The sequence below is a fragment of the Carcharhinus amblyrhynchos genome, chromosome 12, assembly GCF_965287045.1.
Source record: "Carcharhinus amblyrhynchos chromosome 12, sCarAmb.v2.hapA, whole genome shotgun sequence".
NCBI lineage: Eukaryota > Metazoa > Chordata > Chondrichthyes > Carcharhiniformes > Carcharhinidae > Carcharhinus > Carcharhinus amblyrhynchos.
Genome location: NC_137335.1, coordinates 3,832,070 through 3,849,823, shown reverse-complemented (window position 1 = coordinate 3,849,823; position 17,754 = coordinate 3,832,070). Strand labels below are relative to the sequence as shown.

General features: G+C 41.5%; 1 protein-coding gene across 1 annotated transcript in view; it reads right to left on the bottom strand.

Annotated features, from left to right (window-relative positions):
- Positions 1-17,754, bottom strand: part of LOC145350683 (uncharacterized) — a 66,462-nt gene that overhangs the window by 42,936 nt on the left and 5,772 nt on the right. The window contains exons 2-5 of the mRNA XM_080199893.1: positions 12,063-12,267; positions 9,782-9,948; positions 8,849-8,979; positions 5,883-6,049 (exon numbers count right to left, since the gene is read on the bottom strand). Of these exons, the coding sequence (XP_080056019.1) occupies positions 5,883-6,049; positions 8,849-8,979; positions 9,782-9,948; positions 12,063-12,267 (670 nt within the window). The remainder of the gene's footprint in view (positions 1-5,882; positions 6,050-8,848; positions 8,980-9,781; positions 9,949-12,062; positions 12,268-17,754) is intronic.

Below are 17,754 nucleotides of genomic sequence, written 5' to 3'. Positions count from 1 at the left end.
TTGTTGGATCTTTGGAGGTCAGATTCAATTCTATGTAATTAGTCAAACCAAAGCCCATTAGTTCACAAGCTTAATTGTCGTGATCTTCATCATAATAAAATAATTAATTGGGAAAAGATAAAATATTGCTGAAAAGATTTGTATGTTTCAGTATATCATAGGAATTATTGAAATGGAGCGGTGATTATGTCTCATTTATTACTGAGTTTTTTTTACAAAGCAGCAAAATGAGTTAGCTTCCATTTATCTGTTAGTGATACCAACATATTTAAGGCTAGAAAAAGGATGTGGATGGTACTAGTTTCATGGAGTTAACTCGGTTAAGCCTATGGACAGATACTGATGGTTTTGCTGGTTACTCAGTCGAAAGTTCAGCACTCCCAAATAAAAAGGAAAAAGCACTTTGTTTTGATAGATCTGGCCATACTATTTAAAGGATCTACTGTGGTAAGTGAATATGTAGTACAGACCTAAATAGTTATAGAATACAGTGAAGTAAGTTAGCCAGCCCTGATTATAACCTGAAACTAATACAAAATAATGTGGGTGCTGGAGAGCTGAAAACAAAATAGAAAGTGCTGGGTAAACTCAGCAGATCTGGCAGTATCTAGGAGAGAGAAAGGGAGCTAACATTTCAAAATGACTTTTATTTTGAACTGATTTTAACCTCACTGATTTAAAGAGAATGGAAATGGGTATGAGTTGTGGTTCAGTTCATGACACTTGTCCCTCCAAATCTGCCAGAGGGCAGTTGTAGAGAGTTGTTTTTCAAACTGGAGGCCTGTGACCAGCAGTGTGCCTCAGGGATCAGTGCTGGACCCACTGTTATTTGTCATTTATATTAATGATTTGGATGAGAATATAGGGGCATGGTTAGTAAGTTTGCAGATGACACCAAGATCGATGGCATAGTGAACAGTGAAATAAGTTATCTCCAATGCAGCGGGATCTTGATCTACTGGGTCAGTGGGCTGATGAATGGCAGATGGAGTTTAATTTAGACAAATGCGAGGTTATGCATTTTGGTAGATTGAACCAGGGCAGGACTTACTCAGTTAATGGTAGAGCATTGGGGAGAGTCACAGAACAAAGTGATCTAGGGGTACATGTTCATAGCTCCTTGAAAGTGGAATCACAGGTGGACAGAGTGGTGAAGAAGTGGTGAAACCAACCGGCATGCTTGGTTTCATCGGTCAGAACATTGAATACAGGAGTTGGGACCACTTGTTGAACTTGTACAAGACATTGGTAAGGCCACAGTTGGAATACTGTGTGCAATTCTGGTCATCCTATTATAGAAAGGATATTATTAAACCAGAAAGAGTGCAGAAAAGATTCAATAGGATGCTACCGGGACTTGATGGATTAAGTTATAAGGAGAGGCTGGATAGACTGGGACTTTTTCCTCTGGAGCGTAGGAGGCTGAGGGGTGACCTTATAGAGGTCTATAAAATAATGAGGGGCATAGACAAAGTAGATAGTCAATATCTTTTCCCAAGGGGGTGTCTAAAACTAGAGGGCATCGGTTTAAGGTGAGAGGAGAGAGATACAAAAGTGTCCAGAGGGGCAATTTTTTCACACAGAGGATAGTGACTGTCTGGAACAAGCTGCCAGAGGTAGTAGTAGAGGCTGGTACAATTTTATCTTTTAAAAAGCATTTAGATAGTTACATGGGTACGATGGGTATAAAGGGATATGGGCCAAATGCGGGCAATTGGGATTAGTTTAGGGGTTTATAGAAAAAGGGTGGCATGGACAAGTTGGGCTGAAAGGCCTGTTTCCAGGCTGTAAACTCTATAACTATGAGAAGGTGGTAGGTTCATGTTCCACCCCAGAGACATGAACTTGAACATCTAATCTGAAATTCCCTTGCATTGCTGAGGGACAGCTGCACTGTGGGAAGTGCTGTCTTCTGGAAGAGAGAAAAACAAGGCCCCACCTGCTCTTAAAGGTGACTCTAAAAGAACCTGTGTAGAGTAAAACAGTGTTAATATTTCACATCAGTAACTTCCATCAGAATCACCCTACATTGATTTCAGTGGAGAGTGAAATCAGAAAGGATGTAAAAAGGGCTTTAGAGTGAAATATGCCTGACTACCACCAGGTTAGTTCGGTGAAAATCAGGGCTGGATAACCTTTTGTTCCAGAGGTAAAGTGTGCTTATATTTTATTTCCTTTAAACAAGTGATGTTTTTGGGCAGTAAATGCTGCACCCCTGCCTCATTCTGACTCCATCAAAAAGGATAATACATGGGGCAATGGCATAATTCTACCCAAATGGAGCTCCTTAAATTCAGAATGGACATCAGCTTAACTGTAAAGGAGGGCTTATTTTCAACTCCATTTTCTGGACACTCCTTAGCAGAGTTGAGTCCCCAGCAATTTCCATGCCATTGATTGCATTGGGATTAAAATCGGATGTGTTCTACACGGGGTGAGTAAACTGCTCCAACACATCAGTGCCTGGGCAGCGCAGCTGATAATTATCTATGCACTTTAACCCCAGCCAAGGTTAGTGATTCCCTTTCTTTGTCAATATTGGAAGGGTAGGGGTGCCACCATTTTAAGGTTGCCCTGTTTCTACCCTGATTCTTTCTGTATTCTATCTCAACAGAGCAAACAGAATCCGCTGATATCAAATCTGGAAGGATGGGCGATCCTCGCAGGTTGAAGTCACACTACACCACTGAGTGACAATTTACTCCTATGAATTGCTGGCTCCTTTCACTCAGGATTAATCAACATAGGTAAAAAGGATCACAAATAGATGTCAGAAACACTATTATTTCAACAATCCTTTACATGGGTGATTTGCAGCCTGTTGTGGCCATCGGAATAAAAATTACCTTCGAGGAGACAAAGAGATTGAAGTTTGTAATGTAATGGACAGGTGAATTTAACGTATGGGTGTTCCAAAGAACTTTATCAGCCAATAATGCTGAATAGGAGGAAAAAGCTGTGTGGGGCACATAGGCAAGAAAAGGAAAAGGGTTTGGAGAAGACTTCCAGTAGCAGGGAGCTGGCACCTCACAGAGAGCCCCAGAGAGTGACATCATGCTACTACAATCAACTTTCTCTTCAGATAACATTTTTACATAAATACTTACAATGCCATCAGGAAGACTAACTAAGAATAAGTGTTGTCATCAACTAAAAGCACATACAGTAACAATTGAAAGTTAAAAAATATCCCGACTGAAGTTAATGACCAAAGATACAATTGCCTTTTCTGGCTGGAACATATGGTACCTATAAATGGCAAGGAAAAACACTGCGGGTGATGCATGCAGCAGTGTGGGCCACTACATACACAGCTCATATGGCATTTTTCATTGATATCATAGAATCCCTATAGTGCAGCAGGAGGCCATTTGGTCCATCGAATCTGCACCAACAACATTCCCAGCCAGCTCCTATCCCAGTAACCCTACTTACCCTGCTAGTCCCCCTGACATTAAGGGGTAATTTAGCATGGCCAATCCACCTAACCTGCACATTTTTGGACTGAGGGAAGAAACCGGAGCACCCAGAGGAAACCCACGCAGACACAGGGAGAATGTGCAGACTCTACACATACAGTGACCCGACCCAGGAATTCAACCCGCATCCCTGGTGCTGTGAAGCAGCAGTGCTAACCACGACACCACCATGCCACCCATATTAATGGAGAATGTCATACAGACCATATAGTTAGCAGCTGTGGTCTGGCAGTACAAGTGGAGAAGGTTGTGAAGAAAGCCTATGGTATGTTAGCATTTATAGGAAGGGATATAGAATATAAGAGCTGGAGTCTAATGTTGCAGTTGTATAGAACGTTGGTTAGGCCGCATTTAGAGTACTGCGTCCAGTTCTGGTCGCCTTACTACCGGAAGGACGTGGAGACTCTGGAGAGAGTACAGAGGAGGTTTACCAGGATGTTGCCTGGTATGGAAGGACTGGGTTATGAGGAAAGATTGAACAAATTGGGGCTGTTTTCCCTTGAAAGACGGCGACTGAGGGGGGATCTAATAGAGGTATATAAGATTATGAAGGGTATAGATAGAGTAAACAGAGGTAAGCTACTTCCTATGTTAGAGACACACAGGACGAGGGGCCATGGGCTTAAGGTGAGGGGGGAGAGGTATAACACAGATATTAGAGGGAGATTTTTCACACAGAGGGTAGTGGGGGTATGGAATGCTCTGCCAAGTAAGGTGGCGGAGGCAAGCACGCTAGAGTTGTTTAAGAGTAACTTAGACAGGCACATGAGTGGGTTGGAGATGGGTGGATATAGGAGATTGTTTTAAATAAGGTTCATTAGCATTGGGGCGTCCCTGGTAAGGTAAATGGATATGGTATGATAATAATGTTTTTTTCTCCTTTCATTCACAGGTTTTAAGTCGGTCCACCTTGTTGTCCAACGAGGGGCATACACGCGATGGGTCATACTTGGGCTGCTCTTGATTGTTTGAGATTGGCCTAGTGCTTCATGTCGTTAGTGTGCGCTTAAACTGGACCAGATGCTGGGCAAGACGATAGCTCAGTGACTATCACTGTTTGCTGTGCAGACACATGGATTTGGGCCAGTGTCTGTGGGAGTTTGCACATTCTCCCCGTGCTTGCGTGGGTTTTCTCCGGATGCTCCGGTTTCCTTCCACACCCCAAAGATGTGCTCTTAGGCTGATTGGCAGTAATAAATTGTCCCTAAAATAGTTTCCCTCAATGTGGATGGCCATAAAACAATAGGTAAGGGTCATGGGTGGAGGGGGGGGACTGGTAGTGTTAAAATGGCGGCGTGGGCTCGTTGGGCCGAAGGGCCTGTTTCCTGGGCTGTTTTTGTTCTTTGTTCTAAATTGAGGGAAATCAATGCAAGTCTGAATATGTGAATGAATTTACCCTCCATAGAATTCTTAGGGTCTGGATAAAGTAGATGCTGGGAAGGTGCTTCTGCAGGTTGGGGAGTCTAGAATTAAGGACAAAATTTTCCAGCTACCTGCCGCAGATTTTCCCTTGATGCGCGTGGCTTGATGTAGGGATCTTCTGGTCCCGCCAAAGTCAGTGGCGATTTGCACTCCTCATCTGGAAGATCCTGCTAGTGCGAAGGGCTGAAGAATTCTGCCCTAAGATTCAGAATTAGGGATTGTCATTTAGTATGGAGAAGAAGAGGAATTCCTTAAGGGCCTTGCGTCTTTGGAAATCCCTTTGCTAGAGACCAATGGATGCTTAGACCAACAGAGAGCCATTGTTTTCTGTACTAAGGGAATCAAAAGGATAAGGTGGGAAACTGGAGTTGAAGTAGAGGGTCATCCATGATTTTACTAGGGCAGAGCAGACTCAAAGCATTGAATGGCCTATCCTGCTCCAATTTTGGACTGAGTCTAATAGCAGAGTTTTTTGAAATGTGTTTTATATTGTGCAGATAAATTAAAATGGACTAACACTAGGTGTTAGAAAATTAAAGGTACAATCTTTTCAGGTTGAGTATCCTTTATCCAAAACCCCCAGGGCCAATGGCATTTGGATTTCAGATCATTTGGTTTTCAGATATTGCATATAAACTTACAAGAGCCTAAGCTTAGGCTAGCTATAGTTGAAAGTAAATTAAGTGGTTAGAAAAGTAAGATGTGTCAGCGAGTAATAAATGTAAGGTATCCGAAAAAAAATTATGTTTTCCTCAAAACTTGCAAGATTAAAAGTGCAGACAAATGACCAGACTTCCAATAAGGTTAGAAAAAAAGCGCAGCTTTTGGATGTGTTTCATTTTCAAGGTTTATGGATAAAGGATGCTTCACCCGTACAGTGAAACTATAACAAGAATAAAATTTCTTCCAAGAAATTCAACACGATGAGTTTATTTGAATGGTCAAAAAATGATGGAACATTTTCCAGAAGGATGATTGTACCTCTGTATTTGAAGCAACAGTAAACGATAGCAGCTGACATTCTTTTGTCCACCTCATATTCTGGGACATACCAATCATTATCAAAGGGAGCATCATCAAAAGGATCACATTTTGTCTTTCGAGTGAGGAACTTGAGGCACGATGATGAGAATATGTGTTTGGGATCACTTTGTAAGAAGGAACATTAACATTAATTAGAAGGCTTACAATCATGCTCTATTGTGTACAGAATAGATTGGTATTGTGAAAGCACCATTATATAAAATATGTCGAATTATAATCTGGTTCTAAGCTTGGGATTTCTTGTTCCAGGAGACATTTTGACCACAAAAGTAATGCTCAATTAAGTAGAGACCTTCCTCAAGACTGCAACAGTAACAAACAATGTTTCAGAAGAATCAGTAGCATGGTCAGAAAGTAGGCTAGCCAATCATCGCAAAGTTATGTCCTAGACTCAATTTTTAATGAGTTCTGTTTTGGTCCCTTATACTTGTGGATGCTGATCCCAGCAGTTATGCTGCGAAAGCGCCAGCTGGTGCCCTCTAGCACTGATCCTGGAGTCTGTGTTATCAGAGGAAAGTGATCTAATTTGCATAGGGAATGGGATCACCCTTCATCAATACAGATAAATCCACAGCCTACCTAACTGGAAGGTCTAGTGCTTGCCCACCATTGGCAATAGATTTCAGAAAACACCCTTTCCCCTCGCCCCTCCATAAAAGAATCCATTCATGTCCCTACAGCTCTCTGTGTTAAGGAATTTTTAAAGAAGACTCCCATGCTTCAGATATGCTGAAATCCACAAGTGCCCAGCTGGATAAAGGCAGGCCTGGTCTCACATGCCGATCAGTCTCCAATGTCCTCAGTGACCCGAGGAAGTTTAGGCTTCCACTCCAATGACATGTACTGAGATTCTACCCATGAAAATATTCTTAAATTGACAAGAGACTGGATGCCATTGGTTTCCCAGCCACATTCCAGTGGGTTCTGTTAGTCTCTCACTGGAGTTATAGCTGAAGCCTAGATTCAGTATGATTCATGGGCACTGGGTAGCCTAGGTATCGCACTTTAATCATTGTATGAATGCAAAATTAAAGAATAGCATTAAACTGAATTTATATAGCACCTTCAGCATCTCAAGATATTTAACATGATTGATACCTTTAAAATGTTGACATCAAACCAAGGGTGAGATGTTAAGACAGAGGATCAGAAGCCTGGACAGAAAGACACGTTTTAAAGAGAGGGTGGGGAAATTTATGGATGAAAATTCAGAGTTTAGGGCCAAGGCAGTTGATTCAAAATTCAATCATATCTAAACAACTTGGACAATACTGGATTGACTGCTAGTTACAAACACTTGTTTGCCTGATTTTCTTTTGAAGATTTATGGCAGTTGTATGAGGGAGGGCATTCCAGACTCCATTATTAAATTAAACAATGTTAGTCTACCTGATCTCGTCTTCCCAACTGAAAGACAACTTGACGTAAAACATCCCACAGGAGAGTTCATAGGAAGGATTTAATTGTCAATGTATTTTGGACAATTTTCAATAGTAATAGTTTCATAAAAGAGTCACAGAAACATAGGAACCAGGAGGAGGCCATTCGGCTCTATGAGCCTGCTCCGCCATTCATTTTGATTATGACTGATAATCGAACTCAATATCTTGATCCCCCCTTCCCCCTCATATCCCTTGACTTCTTTAGCCCTAAGAGCTATATCTAATTTCTTCACCCCTTTTTTTCTGGATGCCAATGGTTTAAGAGAAAATAACTGCTAAACAATGGAGTTAAAAATAGCTTACAAGTTGATGGTGGGATTCCACTGGAAAGTTCTATTGCCATAATAACACATTGGCTTTGTTAGACATTTATTGTCGTGTTTCACTTGTCAACAGATATATCCAGTTTAGGAAGAGAGGTAATAATACTAACCCTTGGTTAGTATTATGTCCCTCACTAGAGCTATTCTTATCATTTCCCTCCTCTATTCCTGCATGCTTTAATATATTTCCCTTTTAGATGGTCATCCATCTCCCCCTTAAGTGCTGTGATTTTTCAATTTTATAAGATTTGAGTGAAGGATTCCATAACTTTAGAACCTTTTATGGAAAAAAATCATAATGTCCTCTTTATACTCACAGTACTAATATTTAGTATACTCACTAATATTTAGAATACTATCATTCACCAATTAATGGACATAATCACGCACACTATTTACTCTTTCAACCTTTCCAACATGAGAGAATATTTCTATTAAGTCCTCTTCAAGCATCTCTTAATGCAGTAGTTCCTCAGTTGTATTTTGCTTAAAAATAGATCAGATACATTTTCACAGTCCTGGTTATCAGCTTTTACTTTTTGCTTAGTGTTTGGAAGCTCAACATCTCAAACTGAAAATACATCATGAGATTGAACTGTCTTACCCAAGAAACAGTGGTTTAAATCCAAAGCTGCCAGAAAAGCTGAAAACATCTCTCTTAAAAGGATACATTTACCTCTTGTGGACTTATTATAGTTCTTTTATACATGCATTTTACAACTGTTGCTTATTTTGGATTCTTTGAATCGTTTTGAATTGTGAATATATTTGAGCTGTTTATCCAACACAAAATGTCCAGGAGTTGACAGAGGTCGTGGGAAATATCCTACATACACCCAGTAAGCAACTTACTGTGATTGTAATTAATTTAGGGTTGATTGTACTAACGCAGCATGATGTGTCTACTTGCATAAATTATCAGCAATTACATAAGGAAGCTAGAATAGCCAATTCTACCCAAACAGGATACTTTTTCATAACTCTTGTCAGCTCTTCGCTACTACCATTGAACATTGGAATTTCGAGCTCCAAGTAAATTGATGGTGCCCATCTGTCCTTCCTCAATATAGAACAGGCGACCTAATAATTTACTCTGTGGCATAAATTTAAGTTAATAAAGTCTGGAAAACATTCTTACCTTCCTTTGACGGAGGCAGGCTGGTAGAAGGCCTTTAGGGATATGGGGCATTCATACTCTAAAGCCTCAGCTTGACTGGAGAAATCGACAGACCACGGAAACTGTACCCGGGAGATAATAAGCTGATATCTCTGTTCAGGAAAGTTTGAGAATGATTATGTTAACAGGTTATGTGCCGGGTTGGTTGTAGAAACTGATTCTAACAAGCAGTCCTTAAGAACAAAAAAAAAGCAACAATAGGCTATGTTATTCCTTGAACCTGCCCTGCCATTAAATACAACAAAGGGTGGGCTTTTGCCTCAACTCCATTTTCCCACCTGCATCCCATGTCCCTTAGTTTCTGGAAAGAACAAAAAAAACCGTCCCATCTCAGTTTTGAATATATTCAACAATAAAATATCTACAATTCTCTGGGGTAGATAATTCCAAAATTCCCTCTGTGTGAAGAAAGGCCAATCTATGGTTGCATTGTAGTGTGTACCTTTTGCCAATCTGATCCCAGACTACTGCTAATTGTTGGTAGTGACCTGCTGACGCCAAGGTCCTTACTGCTTATCTGTACAGTGGGCTACTTACTGGCTAAGTTCCTAAAGTGTCAGACTTGCTCCCACACCAGAACAACCTGCTTACACCTTGTCATCATTGGCACTTTTCAAATTCCATTCCAGGAGGTTGTCACTTGCTTCCAATGGCAAATGCTTTTGGTCATTTCCACTGCAGTCACCATTGCAGAAAACTTGTACAGCAACAATTTTCACGTACAGAGTGCCCTTAGCACAGACAAAAGCCCTAAGGTGCTTCATAGAGGTATTAATGAAACACTATGTAACATTAATGATTCAGGTTTTTATAAGATTATGTTAAATGCCTTTCAATTGATAGAAAATAACAAATGATTGGAAGCTTTAGGCAAGCAAATTGATTGCATTGTACCTGTGAGTTAGTGCCATCTGCTGATGTAACATTCACATCCACTTCGGTATGTCCCATATTTAGGTATGTTTCACTACCAACACTCGACCCATTAACAGTCACATCCATGTTATGGTCTGGGATAATTGGTTGGACATGTACACTGATCATATTTAGTGGTGCTATACCTAATATGTTAAGAGAATAATTTTTAATACATGAAAATAACTGGCACCGCGTCCAATAACAGAGTGATCGTTCCATATTGCTTTAACCGTGTAGCGTACACATATATTGTAATATGCATACACAAATATAATTAGAATACATCTAGATGGATTGCAAAACCTCTTCGATCTGACAGCTTAAATGCAGTCCATTTGACAATTGAGACACCCTACCTGCCCGCACACACGTACATAGCTCTTAGCTAGTCTAATAAGGATCAGCATCCTATGCAGATTAAAAAACTGTAATGTAAAATGGAATTTATTAGAAAATACAGATGCTGGTCAAAATATCCTAAAAACATCTATGTTCTTGATGTACTTTATCAAAAGAATATATTGGTATCTGGTCCATAGGAGCCAAGGTTAAATAAGCACTTGCATCTGCAAATGAATTTAGTCCCTGCCCCCCCCCACCATCCACTGAGGACTTTTTGCTTATTGTTGTACTGACTTTTCAAAGCTCCCAGTTACAAATCATCAAAACGTTGCATCTGGTAGAATGACAATTATGTCGTATTTCACTATCTTTGCAAACAGGCAGTCCTCGGACTTATGCAAAGTTGTTTCCTGAAAACCACGTCTTGGGTCGAAAAATCCCAAGTCGGAACCGATTTTTTGATAAGAATGATGTTATGAATGTTAAGAAGCGGAACTAATGGTAATTAAGACTTTTAATGTTAACGCTGTTTCTCTCCACAGACACAGCCAAATCTGCTGAGTTTATTCAAAATTTTGTTTTTATTTCTCAATGAGTGTTTTGAAATCTCAAAATTTCCACATTAACAAGCTATGATTTACATAACTAGACAACCAGTTGAATTCCTCACCTTTGTGTGTACAAATTAGATATTGTACTAATCTGGAATTTACAGAAGTTGTGGAAATTATAATTTCAGTATAGGGCCCATTATTGAATATAAACAATTAAGCCAGTCTTCATTAGAGTTTGAAGCGCTGTTTTCGTAATGTATTTAAATAATTTTAGAAGTGATTATGTTACTGTTAAATGCCAAAACAGTATTGCTCTTTTGATCTGTAATCATTTTGTGTTTAAAAGCTGACTAACTCTTAGGTTGTTGAGAAGAACAATCTGAATCCTATTAAGAGACAAGTTTTCAAGAAACCAGATCAACATAGGTTAATGTTTTGCAAGTGATAAAAGGCCGTTTTGCTGCAGAAAGACTATCAAAGGAGGTTCACACCTTAAGGCTATTTCTAAACTGTGCATACACAAATGTTAGTATATGCTTAACATCTGTTGTTGCTTCACTGCATTGTTTAAATTTACGTGAATAATCATAGAATCCCTACAGTGCAGAAGGGGGCCATTTGGCCCATTGAGCCTGCACCAACCACAATCCCACCTAGGACCTATTCCCTTAACCCCATGCATTTACTGGCTAATTCCCCTGACATTAAGGGGCAGTTCACCATGACCAATCAATCTAACCCGCACATCTTTGGAGCATGAGAGGAAACCAGAGCACCGGAGGAAACCCACAGGGAGAACGTGCAAGCTCCACATAGACAGTGGCCCGAGGCTGGAATTAAACCCGGGTCTTTGGTGCTGTGAGGCAGCAGTGCTAACCAATGTGCCACCGTCGAATGCAGTCAAATTTAGTATGTACAACTCTGGGCTTGCATTTGACAATGCTATCATCCACAAAAGACTGCATATATCACAGATGTTATGCAAAATTCAGTTTAACATAGTTAACAGTCATTATTAATCCTGGGCTATGTGACCTCTGAAGGCGGTACCCATAATAAAGTGTCCTTCCCATTTGTAGGGCCAACATTCACTAACCGACAGCACTGTACGATAATTGTAAAATTGTACCTAAAAGATCACACTATTAAGAATGTAGAAAATGCCAAGATTCTCTGGCAGGGCAGATAACAGGGGACTTGAGATTAATATCTTAATTTTATTTTTAATGAGGTTGTTTATTTGTACACTTATGCTAAACATTCCCCTTTTTATCTACAATTCTGCTATGTAAGGACAATCACTGAACTACACTGGAGGTAGCTTAATATATTTTTAGCATTCAAAGAAACTTGCCACATACATGTATATTTAAATTCATCGATAGAAAATACAGGATCAAGCGTTAAGTTTTCAGCTACTTTCAGTCCACTCAGTAATGGAGTGCTTGGACTGAGCTTGGTTGCCTCTATTTTATACCGCTTCAAAGTTCCATCTTCTGCAGCGACTTCAATCTCAATTTTATTTAAACCAACTTGGAGGGCGACTGTTTTAGCACCACCGGCACCCTGGAGGAAAAGAATAGCAATAATTTTGCTAAATTGCAAAATATTATATGGACAATTATTAATGTCATAGCCATTTGGATATACCCGATAGACTTTGGCCACTAAGCCATGCCCTATAGTACAGTTCCAATAAATAGTCTCCACAAGAAACGAAGGTGAAAATTATTCCTTAGGATACTCAAGGAAGATATTGTTTTATATAGACACATGAGGGACAGCTGTACAAACAATTTCTGGTCACAGAATGTTCCAAAAATGTCAATTTTGATCAGTTGTGTAAATCTCTCGAAACTCTAAGATCTGAGCAGGGAATCTAGACTGATACTCAAAAGCAGCACTGTGGGAGGTGCTGCCTTTTCGATGAGCCTTTAAACCTATATCAAACTGTTGGAAGTTAGAGGTCCATGACATTGCTTGAGAGTGATTCAGTAATATCACTGCAATAATCTCGCCAAGGCCAATCTTCCATCAGTATTATTCTATATTTACCAAGGGGAGAAGGGCTGCGTCCATGGCTTACAGCACGCAAGTCCAAACCTGGAGACCTACAGTATACTGGCTTGAGGAAGCAGGTTGAAAGCCCCTACTGCTTGTTTCCCATTGGGCGATCCCCTGCTTGCTCAATAGGGGATTCCCAAAGGCCACAGGGAGATCTATAAATGTCCTTTGTGACCACAATAACATCCCACCCCCATTAAGTTTGTTTCTCGCCCTGTGGTCCCACTGCGAAAAAACCTTTTCCACCGCTTGGTGATAGGTCTGAGGTTAGTTGAAGCCAGGACCTGATCTGGTGGTGTGAACTGGATTAGGGACCTTCATTTCTGGAAGAAACATCACAAAACAAAAGTCCAAAGATGTGCGGGTTAGGTTGATTGGCTATGCTAAGAAATTGCCCCTTAGTGTCTAGGGATGCATAGGTTAGAGGGATTAATGGGTATAATATGTAGGGGGATATGGGGGGTAGGGCCTGGGTGGGGATTGTGTTCGGTGCAGACTCCATGGGCCAAAGGGTCTCTTTCTGCACTGTAGGGTTCTATGATTCTATGAAAACCACTGTTGTGAATTCCTGCTCAGATTCTGTTTCAGTCAGAGCGCCAGCTTCCTCTATTCTCATTTCAGAGTCCATGTCCTTGTTATCTGGAGGGCCAGGCACTGGTTCAGCTTCAAGTTATTGCCTGGCAGAAGTGACCTCCATGGCTGGTAACGAGGCCTGCTCTGGGGTGGACTCCCTACCTCTGAGGTGATCCAGGTTTCTCCTCAGGACTTTGCCCTGGACTTTTACTTTGAGAGACATTAGTCCCATTTTCTCCATTAGGATCCCAACGATCCAGCTGGTACCATCTCTGAAGTTCTTCACGTGAACCAGGTTGCCTGTTTCAAATGTCGTTTCTGTCCTTACAGAATTATAATTCTTTTTTCTGGTTTTCTTGTTGGGCCTCCACCCTCCCTGCCTGGTTTGGGAACAGTAGGCTTAATCATGTCTGGAGTCACTGTCCCATTAACAGTTCTGTTAGGGCAACTCCTGTTGAATGAGTAGTCAAACAGAAATCATGGCAATTTGGTCTCTATGGATGCCGCAGGTTATTTCTTCATGCAGTTTTGGAACTCGCTACTGTTGAAGGAAACCAAAATGTCTGGTCTTCCGTGAGTGCAGAAACTCTTGCAATTTCATTATTGTAGCATGGGAGGTATTGGAGTTCATGCGATCTATCTCCAACTATTTAGAGTATGCAGCTACCAGGATAAAAAATATGGAGACCATAACAAGCCTGACAAAGTCATGTGTACAGCACCCATGGGCTACCAGGCTACTTCCATGGGTATAGGGAGTGAGTTTTTGATTCTCCTGGCACAAATCACACTATCTCACCAAGTCCGTGATGTCGGAGTTGAGGCCGGGCCACCAGATGTAGTTCCTGGCCAGCATTTTCATTTTTGAAACTCCAGGGTAGCCATGTCATTCCATAAGTATCGGTTACTGCCCTGGGCAAGGGATCCCCAGAGAAAGATACTGTCCGCAACACTGAGCTTGTCTGAGTGTCCACTTGTGGGCCTCCCACCACCATCTTTAGTACTTCATAGTGGGGTATACAGGGGGATCAGTGGGGAGGCCAAATTCAGGATAAATTTTTGTAATAATTTACTGATACTAGAAAGGATTTTAAATCTGTGGTGTTTCTTGGAGTTGGTGTTTCCTTGATGGCCTTTACCTTGTCCTTTATCAGGTGTAAACCTTTGCAATCCACCCGATAGCCTAAGTAGGCTGCTTCATTTGCCTGAAAAAATGTGTTTTTCCCTCTTCAGGCATACCCCAGCTCTCAAAAGTCTCCACAAGACCTCTTTGAAGTTTGCCAGGTGTTCTTGTTCTCAAGTTCCCATAACCACGATGCTATCCAAGTACACCACCACTTTGGGTAACCCTTGGATTATGTTCTCCATGACGCTTTAGAATATAGTAAGAAGTCCAGCCCAGTTTATTTGGAATCCTGAGCTTTCAGAGCGCTGTTCCTTGCTCAGGTGAGTGGCCACTCAGTTCAATGCCATATGTTTGGAATATGGCGCATGTTGGAAAGACCCCACAGGGCAGGTGAGTATACTCGTATAGGCCCTTTTGCGTGTGATTGTAAGATACTTTTAGGAAGGCTCATCTAATTCAAGTTGAAGGTAGGCATGGCTCACATCCAATTTAGAGAATGTCTGGCCATCTGGAGACTTGGCGTATAGGTCTTCGATTTGGGGCAATGGGATATCTATCAAGTTTAGAAACCTGATTGACAGAGCTTATAGTCTCCATAAAGCCAGACTGACTTGTCTGGCTTATAGTAAGGAACAACTGGCATGACCCACTTCATGAATTTCATAAGTCTCATTATGCCTCGATTTTTCAAGGAAGCCAAGTTCAGTCTCTACCTTTTCCAACAGGGAGTATGGAGCCAGCCTTACTCTTAAGGTGCAGCACCAACGTCAACATAGATCTTGGTTTGGCTCCTGTTATTCTTCTGAAGCCCTTCCTGGAAAAATTCAGGATATATGCTAATGACTTCATACAGCCCACCATGCCCAGCTTGGAGATCTCCAACCAGTTCAGTCTGATCCACTGGAGCGAATCACTCCCCATGAAGCTGGTCATTGTCCCCGTACAACGATGACTGGGAGTCAGGCTGATTGCTACCGTAAGTCACCGGGATCATTGTGGTGTTCCTTATTTAACGGTTCCCTTGTGTAGGCAGCTAGTCTGGCCTTTGTGGCTTCTAAGCTCAGGATCTGAATACTAGTTCAGAGGTGATCACATGTCTACTCCCCAATAACAGAGACTGCAGCCCCCATGTCCAGCTCCATTTTCAAAGGATGACCAGTTACCAGCAGCTCCACCATTATATTGACAACCTTTGTCATGATGGTGATTTAGTTGCATTGTCCCTGCTTCTGGTAGTCATGATGTGGCGATGGCGGCATTGGACTGGGGTGGACACAGTAAGAAGTCTCCAAATACAAGGTTAAACCAACAGGTTTATTTGGGAGCATGAGCTTTCAGAGTGCTGCATCAGGTGACTGACGAGTTGGGTTCATAAACAAGGCATATATAAGCACAGACTCAATTACAAGATAATGGTTGGAAGGCGAGTCTTAAAAGGTAATTAAGTCTTTACAGGTGCAGATAATGCCAGTGGAGAGAGGGTTAAGCACAGGTTAAAGAAGTGTGATTTGTCTCAAACCAGGACAGTTAGTAAGATTTTGTAAGCCCAGGCAAGTTGTGGGGGTTACACGTAGTGTGACATGAACCCAATATCCTGGTCGAGGCTGTCCTCATGTATGTAGAACTTGGCTATCAGTTTCTGCTCAGTTGTTGTGTGTCTTGAAGGCCGCCCTGGAGAAAGCTAACCTGATGATCAGAGGCTGAATGCCCTTGACTACTGAAGTATTCCTGACAGGAAGGGAACACTCCTGCCTGGTGATTGTCGAGCAGTGCTCGTTCATCCGTTGTCGTAGTGTCTGCATGGTCTTGCTGATGTATATTCTTTCCTTCTGGTAGTTGTATATGTGCATAGTCGGGCCTGGTACTGGCCTTGGCTTCCTCCCTGAATTGCACACATTTTGCCTGTTCCTATAACTTTGCTTTGGGCTGTGCCTTTTGGCAATACTTGCAATAATCCATCATCTGGTATTTACAATCTTCTGGGATATGTTCCCTAGTATTCTTGAGGCTGTCACTGACTTTCTTTTACTGCTTGGTGACATAACTTGACTTCTAGTGTTGTAATGGCTCTCTGACATCTTACTGATGAACGATCACTGCTATGCAAGTCACCCCTCCCCGCCTTAACCGGAGAACATTGCTGTCTTACGCCCCCTGTAGCTCTTGAGCCTATTTTCTGCATTTTCCACCAATACAGCTGTTTCAATGGCTTTTTTAAAATCCAGATTGAATTCTGCCAGTAACTTGGCTGTCAAATTGTTAATTCCACATTCCAATCTTTCTCACAACATTTTGTTCAGGGGTGGCCCGAATTCACAATGTTGTGCCAACTTTCATAACCTGGTCATAAATTCACTAACAAGTTCCCCAGGGACTTTCCCTGTTATGTTAAAGTGATATCTCTGGAGTATAATAGAGGGCTTTGGGTCAGAGTGGTTTATTTTTAAACTAAGTCAACTAGCTCATTAAAAGTTTTTCCGTCCGGAGAATCTGTATTGGTCAGACTTTTAATCAAGGCTGGCATAATGCCCCCCACCCTTGCCTTTGATCTGACTGGAAGTTTATACATCAACTTTAATGTCACTGAAAAGCAGCTTCTTGCTTCTGAGATCTCGGCACTCCTCTTATTCTAGCCTCTTGAACGTACACAATTCTAACGACTGAACCATTGGTGGCTGTGCCTTCAGATGCCTGGTTCCTTCTTCTGGAATTTCATCCTAAATATCTCTGCCTCTCTTTCATCCTTTAAAATGCTCCTTAAAACCTATCTCCATGACCAACCTGTTAGTCATCTGCCCAGTAAAAAGTCTCACAACACCAGGTTAAAGTCCAACCAGTTTATCTGATAGTAAACCCACAAGCTTTTGGAAATACTGTTCCTTCATCAGGTGTGTGGAACCTTCCTGGAATTCCATCTGAAATTAAGAACCTACTGATGACCATGACCACTGACAATTGTTGGAAAAACCCATCTGGTTCTCTAGTGTCCTTTAGGAAAGGAAACCTGCTGTCCTTACCTGGTCTGGTCTACATGTGATTCCAGAGCCACAGCAATATGATTGACTCTCGACTGCCATCTGGCAACTGGGGATGGGCAATAAATACTGACCAGCCAGTGACGTCCATATCCCACAAATGAATAAAATTCAGCCACGCACCAGTTTGTATCAGCAACACCTTTTATTGTGAACCTGCAGCTTACAGTCAAGTAGTCTCCACCTTGGGACCTACAACTCTGGTTAGGGTGAAGTTACAAAACCTCTGCTTGACAGTTTTTCAAATTGCACTGG